Genomic DNA, 11,833 nt, shown 5'->3' with positions numbered 1-11,833 from the left:
CCCTGTCTGAACTGAATGTATTGAATATGTGTGAATAGAAAAGGTATGCATGAAAATGGATTGGGTCCAGCCAGTGTGGCTCAGTGGTTGAGCATCGACCCATGTACCAGGAGGTCGCCAGTTTGATTCCCGGTCAGAGCACATGCCCAGGTTGTGGGCCCAATCCCCAGTGGAGGGCATGCAGGAAGTGGCCAATCGATGTCTCTATCTCTCTCTCCTCTCATTTCCTCTCTCTGTAAAATCAATAAAGAAAAAAAAATTAAACATAAAAAAAAAAAAAATGGGTTGGAACACCACCCTGAAAGAGACAATGGGTGATATGCTCAGGCATGAATGAGTTTGTTTTGATGTATCTTGGCTGAAAACAGCGAGAGAGACAGGAAGTATGCTGAGCTTGGCTGTATGGTGAGCAGAGATGCAATTTCAAGGGCTTAATTACCTAAAACCCCATGTATCCTGGGGAACCACTTTGCAAATAAATCGGGTTGCATGCAGAGATCTGGAGCATTTGCTCCTTGCGATGCTCCCTCTCATTCCTAACAGCGTCTGCTTGTGGTTCATTGCATTGCAACCACCCCTGGCAGGCCAAGAGAACCAGAAGCTATGGTCACTGGGCAGCGCCATCAAGAACACTGCCCAGCGTGAAACAGTGTCCCCAGCCTCTCCCTCAGTGAGGCGTGTACATGACGTCCCCATGCCTCACACACTGCAGCAAGTGGACCTGTGTGGCCTGTCTCCCACGACCTGGCCCCTTACTCTGAAACTGCAGATGGCTTCATGCGCAGACACCCTCTGTCAGAGCCCATGTCTGCCTACACTCTGTTACAGATTTTAACACAAGCTTAGAGTTCATGGTGTCTCCTCTTCACAGGTCATCATAAATATATTTTAAGGTTATCATACTTGAACAGATTTCATAAGAAATTAAAAATAGTACCTACCTATAATTCCCTTCATCCAACAAGCCATGTTCCTTTTGTGGGAAATACGCCACCCCTTATAAAACAAGAAGGTAAATTTTTCAAAATATTTTCCATTTCAGTGACTCTCTAGTCCTGTGGATCATCAGCAAGTGTGTGAGGCTTGAGGGCCCCCACAGAAGCAACTACTAATTAGATTTCACAGAATTTCTTTGGTTGGTATTTGACGAACAATTTATGCAATTCTACAAAGAAATCAGTGTTATAGTTTCTTAACATTCAACATAAAATATCAGACATAATAAGATAAATGGGGGGGAACATGATCAAAAGATAAAAATGTAAACATGAGAAAAGTAAACATGGAAACAAATCTCTTTAAAAGTCGTTTCATTACAAGAGAATTAGCCAGAATTTTGCACAATTGCAAAAAAAACCCTCCACATGAACACAAGGGCGCCCTTACCATCATCTTCTTACAGTCGCCTTGCAAAGAATGTTCCATCCGCTGAGCCCAGCCTTTGCTGCCAAAATCAGAACACACAGCTGCTTTCACCGTCTAACACCCGCCGCAGAGCGGGTTTCATCCTGGAGTGAGTGTCCATCTGCGCCTTGCTCCACGGAAACCGTACATCAGTCCTTTAGGAGTTATTTCAGTCCTCCACCCCCAAATTCAATGCAAACAACAACAAAGTCCAGAAACAAAGCTATTTTCCAAAAAATTCTGTCTTCCATTTCATTTTACAAGGCCAAGGACAAACTCGAGGAACAGTGTCCCAAGTCCTGCAGTTTCAAATTCCTTCTGTAACTCATCCAGCGACGAAAACTCTTTGACTTCGAATGCCCGGAACCTGCATTTGAAGGGGAGAAACCCTGATGAGCCCCGCCGTGTCAGGGTGCAACTACCACCCGGCGGCTTTGGCGCCCGCGCAAAAAGAAGTTCTACCTCGTGTGTTCTGGCTGCACCTTCGATTCACAGAGCACGCTGACCATCTTCTCTCTGCACTTCTTCCCACTCGAGTCCACGTCGACTTTGGAGGTTTTCTGAAGCACCAGATACTCCTAAACAACAAAGCAGGACATTATTACGTACGTCCCGGGCTCTGGGTCCCAAGTCCTAGTGTTCAAGGGGCCATGCACCTGCAGGCTGACTTTCCTGCTGCATGAGACAGCGAGAGAGTCAGTGTGTTTTCACACACCTGGTGGCAGGACGGACTGGGGACACAGAAGGTAAAAGTGATGTCCTCAGCCGACTCAGGTTTAATCCTGGACTGGACGGCTCTGCTCCCTGGCTGGTTACCTACACCTTCTGCACCTCAGCAACCCGTTCCCTACATTATGGGGAAGTCTCACGGTCCAACGAGTCAAGATGCAAAGCGCTAACGGTACATACCAGCTCTGGTCACTACTATTATTACTGCTCCAGCGTCTGAATAACATTCAAGGTGCACAGCACCTACCTTTCCAAATGGGCAGCATCTGCAAACAGGTACCTGTAATTCTCAGTTCTTATCTACAACCTTATAAAAACTTAACAAATATTTATATGAAATGGCATTTCAGAGACAGTTAATAGAATAGAAAGAACTCCTTTAAAAGTGCAATTTCTGCCCAGCCAGTTGGCTCAGTGGCTTGGGCGTCATCCCAGGGACTGAGAGGTCCCAGTTCGATTCCCGGTCAGGGCACATGCCCAGGTTTCAGGCTCCATCCCCAGTAGGGGACATGCAGGAGGCAGCCAATCAATGTATTTCTCTCACATCGATGTTTCTATCTCTCTCTATCTCCTTCTCTCTCTCTAAAAAATCAATAAGAAACATTTTTTAAGTGCAATTTCTCTGCAGTAGCTGAGCTCTAGTCATATGAATACTTATTAATTGATGGATCCAGTCTAACATCTGCAAAGTAGCTGCATTTAGCCAAGATGCCTGGGCTGTCATTCACTGTGCCAGCCAGTATTGTCTCCAAAAGGATCAAGTTTTATAGATCTATTATAAATCACATTAAGATATGTAGTTCCTAGGTCAGACCCCAGCCAAGTATCTATGTCAAACTTGAATTACTCGTTGAGCTACATGCTCGAACCCAGCACTAATCTGGGTAACCAGATGCAAGACGAGTTTGGTTGTAAGAGCTCGTCTTAAAAAAGCTTGACAGTAATTCCACAGATCTTTAAGGGTACAGGCTGTGCAAGCTCGACCTGTTTTCAATCAATTCAATTGCAATGATTCTTGACCCAACCCATCTGAAAGCGTAACACTTAACAGGTGATCCATGGCTCTTTAAGATCTAAGGTATAATAAGCACTTTCCTTGTCTGGTCCCACATAGAACAGGGTAGATGAGTTCAGAATGAGAACCTGAAAATCTGAAGGCAACGGCTGTGACCGCAGCTGCTGAGCTAATGCCCCTGCATCTGCCAGACAGCTCGGTTAGGAGGACCAGCTCCGCCTTCCGGGTGCAACAGTGAGCAAAAGAAAGTGTCAGACCTACCCTTCACTGCCACAGGTAACATTGTTGCAGAATACCCACAAACATACACCTTGCTGTGCCTAACTCAAAAACAAAATATAAACATGCAGCAGCTTTGAGTGCATGTGTGTAACAGTGAGACTCATTACTGAAACAAATGCTCATACATCACAGAGATTTTTGATGACCTCTCACCCACATTAAGTGGCATGATTTTTTTAAATGTCACCTTCTACTTCATCTTCAAGTTTTTCAAGTTTGTCATTTTAATTAGAAGTTAAAGATACTCTTTAAAAACAGGCCCGGTTGGTGTGGCTCAGTGGTTGAGTGTCGACCCATGCACCAAGAGGTGGCCGTTTCGATTCCCAGTCAGGGCACATGCCCAGGTTGTGGACCTGATCCCCAGTGGGGGGCATGCAGGAGGCAGACAATCGATGTTCTTTCTCATCGATGTTTCTAGCTCTCTGTCCCTCTCGCTTCCTCTCTCTAAAATCAATGAAGAAAAAAATTTAAAAAAACAAACAAACAGGGACCCACTCACACAGTAATAGTGTAATAGCGAGAGCAGAAGCATTAATCAGTCTGCCTCTTGTCACACACATTTATAGACACGTAATTTTAGCAGAAAATGGTCGAATCCACATTCGACATTAACCCTAGCAGCACCTTGATGGTGTCTCTGTGTCCCTGCAGTAAAATCAGGATGACTTTGCCCATGAACATCAGTCTTCCCGTCAGCCCCAAATCGGAAGCCCACCGCAACACGGTTTTCACGTATTTGTTCTTTGCTCTCATGTGATCCAAATGCAGGAGGGTCATCCACGGCCCCTCGTCCCCTGCTATGCTCGCTGCAGGACACTTTCCAGGGCCACCTCCCAATCCTGGCTGGGCAAGGATGTGCCTGAGGTTCTGCTGGACCCAGAGAACCAGCTGGTGGACCATCGGTTCCGACAGAAGGCTCCGTGCTTGCTCGAGTAACGTGTCCCTCACAGCCACACGCTGGGCCCTGGTCAGGTGCTCGGAGCTGACGGACACCCCAGGCAGGCATGACGGGTAACCGACTGGCAAGTGGAACACCAGTTCTAAGGGTATATCCGCATCCGTCGGTCCTTCGGCTTTCGTGAGAATTCGGAAAACGGGGCCGTCTGACTCTGGAAGGCATCCAAAAAGGACGGTTAGCTGCACAGCACTCGGCCTGAACAGAACACCTCCAACTCAAAATGTTCGTTTCCAGTATCAATATTGCTTCAGGTGAAACCAGAGTTCTGTTTGGAAGAGACACACACTAGTGAGACAGCCTTGACTGACAGGCTGCTCCTTCACCCGCAGACTCCCTCGCGGACGCCACACACCAGCACACGGACTCCGCCGGCCTCCTCCCATTTCTATCCAGGTTACCAGAAAGGTTTCTCAGCATTAAACTATTTTCTTCCCAGACTTAACTGATGATTCTGGAAACCCCTAATAAACTCATATGAACCTGCAAAAATGTGGTACCATGTATCTATAAAATCAGTGACTGATTTACAAGTTCTGCACTCAATCCAGGAAGCGTCGCTGTGTGGCCAGTCCACATGAGAGCAGACACTGGAATCCTGCGTGGGTGCCCGGGTGCCCAGCGTCACGACTGTCCTGGCACAGTGACTGGCCGTCCGCCTTGTCTGACTCCAGACCTGCGGGACCAGTGTGACGTAAGGGCAGCAGACTGACCTGGCTGAAGGGCGCTTCTGGCTGGAAGGAGGGCAGTGGAGGGCACACAGGACGGAGAGGCAACAGCTGGCTTTTGCAGTCGCTCCACCTCCCCTCTGATGTGCTCCACAGGGCTTCGCCCCACTTTGCAGAAAGCTGATTAAGCATCAGGCTGACTCAGTCTGCAGAAGCAGATGCCCGCGGCTCAGAGCAGAAAGGACAGGCACAGGGGAATCGCTTGGAAGCTGACCTGCCTCTGGGCTCACCGTGTCTCTGCCCACTCACCCTGTTTGATCCTCCCTGCAGAGGTGGCCACACCTTTGTCTTCGTCCCTGGATCTCCACCCCGCAGCCTCAGCCATGGAAACTGAAAGTCCCCACGTTAAAGAACCTAACACACACAGCACCCCCCGCTCCCCGCCCACCCCGCACAAGCTGCAAACCAAAATCACACCGAACAATGCTCTCTACGCAAGAAAGCAAGCAGACCAATAGCACAGACCGCTCTCCTGATGTTTAATGCAGTAATAAATTTACATATGCTTTTAAAAACTCATTTTTCTCCCTCAAACTCTCGAGTATGTCAATTGCCCCTCCCTCTCTCATCTGCCCAAGTCTTTCCTGCAATTAAACTGCTCCCTTTAGCCCCAGAATTTTTCATGGAACCCATGTACTGTCTGTCTGTTTGGGGGTTTGTTTTTCATAAAAAAAATGAAAACAAAGTTGCCCTTATTTGCTTTAAGATTATTATCAGCTTAGAAACAGCGTGATTAACAGACAATAACTAAATCTCACTAATCTCTGCCTCTCCCCGGCCCCTGAAACTCTGGCTAATAAGTTGAACTCACAAAGTCATCGTTCTCAGCAAATATCTGTGCCCTGGACAACGCATGCCCTAGAACACCGGCATTTTCCGAAGGTCCCAGGTGATTGCCATCTACTCTGAAGACTCGACCAGAACACACAGGGTTCGCTCGGGCTGCAGCTCACATCCTTATTCCCCAGTTGTGGGGCTTCGTTTCTAATAAGTCACCTCGCCTTATAAGTGTAGCAATATAATAACTAAAATAGGCTTCAAGCCTCATTCTCCCCGACAAGTGCATGAAAGACATTACGCTGCTAACCACACTCCAAACAAGAGACACTCAAACCAGAGACAGCGAGGTGAACCCAGATTCCACATGAATCTGGGTTGTTTTTAAGGGTTCACCTTTCTCCAAAATCGACAGGAGAAACTCAATAAATGCTGTCCGGTAACGGAAGACCCTGGAAAATGGAGGTGCAGTTTAAGTGAAGGGTCTTCGAGATCACTGAGAACCCACTAAGAAATCTCGTGTCCACTCCAGACAGCAGCCCTGGACCTGCCTCCTGGGCTGTCCGTCCAGATGCTCAGATAAGATGTGGTTCAGGAAGCACAGAAGCCGGACCCTCTCGCACGTCACTGCCCGGACTCGCTCTCCTCTGCCCCAGGTGGGTCACCAAAGGGTGCAGACACCACTACTTGTCTTTATGTCACGGCTGCATTTTTATTCACTTTTAAAATGTGGTCACAGGAAAGAAAAAAACTAAAAGTAAGTGGAGGTTAAAGTGGCCCCCGCTTCCTTTAGAGGTGAGGTCACCCCGAACTAGTTTTACAGGTGTGAGCCCCGCACCCACCACCCAAAGGAAGAGAGCAGAGCGGAGCAGAGGGCCCATGGGTGACAGTCGTGATCTGAGTGCTAGTGTCAGCACAACACAACGCCACTGCGCGGCCACTGTGGGCAAACACGCCGTGCTGGGGGTCCGTGCACCTCTCCCAGTCACAGCGTTTCATCTGTACGACAATTTCCAGAAACACAACTCCACATCCAATGAGCACTGACTGTGGCCATGTGATCGCTGGGAGCCTCCTTCACCTCGCCGGAAAATGAAGGTTTGTAACAATTCCAGGCTCACCTACCACACAGGTGTGCAAACACCCTGCAGAACCATCTGCATGGAAGTGGGGTCACACCCGTCTCCTTCTCTGGGTGCTGACTATGGCCCTCCCCGCCCGGTCTCTTGGGCAGGTCATGCAGTGGAGGGTCCATGCACTCTGGAGGCTGGTGGAGCCTGTCCAGCCCGTGCTTGTTACCTTCTCTGTAAAATAAACCTAGGACGCATTTAAAGTATCGGGTACACAACAGGTGACCCCGTAAAACCTGGCACCTGGCCTGACTGCACAAGGGGGGGACAGACCCCCAGTCCAGCCCACCCGCAGACTCCCTGGTGGAGCTCGGGGTTCATGTAGCTGCGGCCGTGAAAGCCGGACACCACCAGCTATGGACCCGTTGTGAAGAGGCCAAACCTACAGACGTCCCCAGAAATTCCCAGCATGAATCAGCCCAGCTGAGCTGAATCCGATCACTCAGCCTCTTCATTGTTCAGCCGGAATCGCTGACCCCTGGGTGGCAGCCTGAGCCGGCCTGAGATCCCGCACCGGACGCGCCACCGTCACCCTGATCTCCTGATTCCAGCGCAGCAAGGAGATGCCTATTGGGGGGAGGCAGGAGAAGCTGGTGGCGTCAGGATGTTCTGGTAGCAAGCTCCTGTCCTCCAACCCAGACCGACGGTGACAGGACAGCGCAAGCCAGCAGCCCAGCGACGGTCTGCCGCGGTCTGCCAGAGAAGTCCTCACCACGCCCTTCGCTCCCAGCTGTGGACCTCACGGCCCCTGTTCATTCTGGATTGTTCTGTTCTCCCGTCCAACTCGCAGCAACAAAATGCCCTGAGCTGTTACACTGAATTCCTCTGTAATTCAATTAGTTATTGATGCCAGAACACAGAATTAAATTAATTAGGAGGCATGGCTTCAAAGCCACGCTTAATTAAACAGCAGATGAAGGGCCCACGGTGTTCTGGATAGTAAGAAACGCCCCCTCTTCCCACACTTATGTTTCGGGGTTTTCTCAGCCCCATGAGCAGAGTTTGTACTCCGCTGTGTAGCTGTGGCCCAGGCCACTCACTACCACTCAGCCTCTGTCGGGAGCAGTGGGAAATCATGGTTCGTTTTTCCAGAATATTCCCAGCTGAGCCATATTAAAGGAATTTGGGGAATCTGATGACCCCCCAAAAGGCTGCCTCAGGCTGAAGTAATTATCAATAAGAGAGCAGCCGACACAGTGAATGAGATGGATTGGGGACGCCATCCAATCAGAACAGCGGTGACGAGTGACAAGGAAATACGACTAGGGAGCAAATCCTTGCATGTGTTACCAAGTTTTAGGGAGAGGAAGGGAGAGGGAGAGAAAGAGAGAAGTATCAATGAAGGAGAACATTGATTGGCCTCCTGCAGGCCCCCCACTGGGGATCAGGCCCACAGCCTGGGCATGTGCCCTGACCTGGAATGGAACCGGCGACCTCTTGGTGCACGGTCGACGTTCAACCAGTGAGCCACACCGGCCGGCCTTGCATGTGCATTTTAAAGTACTGTTTGAGAAAGATACAAGGCAGGTGAGGCTCTAGGAAAGCAGGTCCACAGCACGGGCATTCACCGGGCCTGGAACATAGTGGTGCTCATGAACCTGAGCAGATGGGGACAAAAGAGAGTCAGCGTGAGGAGCCAACAGCACAGCTCGTGGAGACAGGAAACCACCTTAGTCCCAGACAGCCCGCCTCCTCACAGCACCCAGCACACTTCAGATGACCTTCTCCAGGGTCAGCCAATCTGTGGTCAGAAAGCCAACTTTAATAGTAGCTGACACACAAAGGCAGGCCAAACCCCATGTCAAAAAATGTCCATGATGTGTCTGAGAGCCCAGCGAAAATGGAAAATTATCTGCACCATTGTTCTTGTTCATAAACTGCAGTTTGGGCTTTTACTTAATAGAAGCCACATACAGGGACAGAGTAAGTTTTAACTATCACCAAAACAGCCGAGAGAACGTTTCCAGCCCTGGCCAGAGTGGCTCAACCGGCTGGGCATCCTCCTGTGCGGTGGATTCCACGTCAGGTTTCTCCCTCCCTCCCTCCCTATCCCTCTCTCTCCCTCCCTCTCTCTCTCTTTCTCTCTCTCCCTCCCTCTCCCTCTCCCATCTTCTCTCTCTAGAAATTAATGCAAATATATTTTTTTAAAAAGGAATGTTTCTACACCGTAAGATCCTACAGGACACGGCAGTGACTTTAAAACTGTGTGTGTGTGTGCACGCGCATGCATGCATGTAAGTGTGGGCTGAACAATTAAAGTGCCTCTTGGGGTCTATAACTGATCTTACCTTTCCGGGGTTAGAAAAGGTATAAGAAAAGCAATCAACTTGGAAACAGAACTGAGAAAAGGTTCTGACCCAACACTGTGCAAACTCGAAAACTCAGCCACCATCTCCTGACCACCCCGGTACTGGAGTTCTGTGATTACAAAGCCGACCAAGTCCCTGCCCTCGAGCTACTTGGACAACCAAAGGCCACACAGAGGACACAACGCACAGCGCTTGCAAGGAACACCCAGTAATGAAATTTGGGAGAGCTGGATTTAGACTGTGCGGTCAGGAGACGCCTCTCTTTAAGGTGAGAGGCTGAAAAATGAGTACAGAACGGCCAATGAAAAAGTAGGGGAGCTTAGGAGGGGGCACCGCGCTCCTTGAGCTTTGGGAGCAGGGTGGGCGCGTGGGGCACAGGATGAGCACATGGGGTGCGTGGCGCAGGGGGGCGCCCGAGCCTGGGCCTCAGGTTCCCCATTCTCAGCTGGAGTGCGACACTGGTCACACTCAGGGGGGGCCACTCCCACCTGCCCCCCAAAGCTCCGGTCCCAGCGGGTCCCCCTGCGCGCCGCGGTCACCTGAGCGGCTGAGCACCTCCCACTCGCCGGGCCCGCAGTAGATCGCCGCCAGGGCCTCCAGCTCCTCCTGAGCCGGCCCCGCCATCTGCGCCCCACTCCGCGGCCACTTCCGCCCCCGCCCCTGCTCCGCCCGCCCGTGGCCACCTGGGGGCGCCCGCGTCTCCGCAGCGGGCCCGCCGAGCCGAGCCGAGCCGGGCGGGGTGGGCCCAGAGGGCGGTCCTGCGCTCCGGCTTCCACCTCCCCGGGGAGACTGCGTCTCTGCCGCGCTTCCCCGGAGGCCAGAAGCCCGGTGGCCTGGGGCAGGGTCGCGCCCGTGGCCTCCCTGCCGGAGGGCGGCTCCCAGCAGAGCCTTGCACCCTCGGCCCGCCCGCGCTCGGCCTGGGTGCGGGGAGGGGCGGTGGCGAGGAAGAAAAGCGGGGGGAGTGAGCAGAGGAGGTGCTTGGCCCTCCTCCGGCTCAGTTGAGCTGAGCATGGGGGACACAGATGGGACCTCGGGCGTCCTGGATCCCCTAGTGACGCGGGCCGCCGGGCACTGACCGCGCAGCTGGGCCCCCCTGGGCGCACTCTGCGCTGGGGCCTCGTCCTTCTCCGTGCAGAGGCGAGCTTGGACCCGCCAGGCCTGGCGTCTGGGGAAGTCACTTCGGTGGCCCAGACCGGTGGGCAGTTCTACGCCAAGTGCCCACTTGTCCCTGCCTTCACGGAGGACAGCCCCACCGACATCAGCCAATGGCCTTGAGGGGCACAGTCAAGTGTGTAAACGCAGCAAGTCCTAGCTTTTAAGTATTGTTTAATTAACGTCTGCCGTGACAAAGTAACCGCTTCAGTGAAGTCAGCCCTTAAATACTGTTTACGTTGTGAAATTCGACGTACAATATTAATGAAATGATGGTCCTTGAACCCGGTGCTCAAGTTTAAGGATTTGAGAACTAGCGATAGGGTAATGATGACCAATACTTCTATCTGTCAACCTGTTTGGCTTGACCCAAACCTTTTGTTTTCTTCTTAGTTGTTTTTTTTTTAACTTTTAATTTTTTTAGAGGAAGAGAGAGAAACATCCATGCAGAGCCTAACATCCGTGGTAGCCTCCCGCATGCCACCGACTGGGATGCAGCCTGACTGGGAATGGAACTGGCCACCTTCCCACCCGCAGGACCACACCCCACCAGCTGAGCCATCCTGGCCAGGCAAAACCTTTGGGTTTTTTTTAGTAACACATTTAAAGTTTTGCAGCTGGCCTAGCTCAGGGAGGTCCCAGTCTTTGTATCAGAAATAACATTTTGAGAGATAAGCCTGAGAATTTAGACCACTGCACAGTGATCCCTGCCATTGACCTACAGAGGTCAGAACCAAGGGGGCAGCTTGGAATACGGAATCCGGGTTACCACTGTTGACGTTGTTCCCACTGTGGCTACAGAGGGATTCAGAAAGGAGACACCAGCATCCAGAACAGAAAGGAATGTAGGCAGACCGTCTGCTGGAGCCACGCCCTGAGGACGTGGGCTTTCAGTGACCCCAAGGAAGCCAGAGCGCTGCTGTGCGAGGAACAGAAAAAGGTTTCCTGAAACTCAGTTCTCTGATGTGGCCCCTTTGTTTAACAGTAATTTTTTTAAAAACTCCTTGGAGCTATTTCCAAATGAGCAGCAGCAAGGGAGGTTTATAATGAGCTGTTAAAAAGTTTGGCAAACAAAAGAATAAGGTTAGTTTGAAGCCCAATGTTAGTGTTAAAAGTGGTAGGAAAATATGGATTTAGTTATTTGACTTATTTATTAAAGATAGTCTATAGTCCTGGCTGGTGTGGTTCAGTGGTTAGCATGTTGGCCTGTGAACCAAGGGATCAAAGGTTCGATTCCCCATCAAGGGCACATACGTGGGTTGCAGGTTTGTTCCCCAGCCTGGTTGGGGTGTGTGCGGGAGGCAACCAGTTGATTCTCTCATCTCTCTCTCTCTCTCTCTCTCTCTCTCTCC

The 11,833-nt window shown here is 50.9% G+C and overlaps 1 protein-coding gene across 1 annotated transcript; it reads right to left on the bottom strand.

Annotated features, from left to right (window-relative positions):
* Window positions 1-1,312: 1,312 nt before the first annotated feature.
* On the bottom strand, window positions 1,313-9,953 carry RWDD3 (RWD domain containing 3). Its single transcript, XM_036272946.1, has 4 exons — window positions 9,869-9,953; window positions 4,055-4,539; window positions 1,867-1,982; window positions 1,313-1,771 (listed from the first exon to the last, which is right to left on the bottom strand). Exons 1-4 carry the CDS (start codon window positions 9,951-9,953, stop codon window positions 1,657-1,659), a joined length of 801 nt encoding a protein of 266 aa, XP_036128839.1. The 3' UTR covers window positions 1,313-1,656.
* Window positions 9,954-11,833: the final 1,880 nt, after the last annotated feature.

Source organism: Molossus molossus, unplaced genomic scaffold, assembly GCF_014108415.1.
Source record: "Molossus molossus isolate mMolMol1 unplaced genomic scaffold, mMolMol1.p scaffold_m16_p_20, whole genome shotgun sequence".
NCBI lineage: Eukaryota > Metazoa > Chordata > Mammalia > Chiroptera > Molossidae > Molossus > Molossus molossus.
The sequence above is the reverse complement of the archived record's forward strand: the minus strand, read 5'-3'. Positions and strand labels throughout refer to the sequence as shown.

Coding starts and splice junctions, on each gene's coding strand:
- RWDD3 (XM_036272946.1), bottom strand. CDS start 9,953: ATGGCGGGGCCGGCTCAGGAGGAGCTGGAGGCCCTGGCGGCGATCTAC. Junction 4,540..9,868: donor GGAGGTGCTCAGCCGCTCAG/GTGACCGCGGCG, acceptor GATGCCTTCCAG/AGTCAGACGGCCCCGTTTTC. Junction 1,983..4,054: donor GACACAGAGACACCATCAAG/GTGCTGCTAGGG, acceptor TTTGTTGTTTAG/GAGTATCTGGTGCTTCAGAA.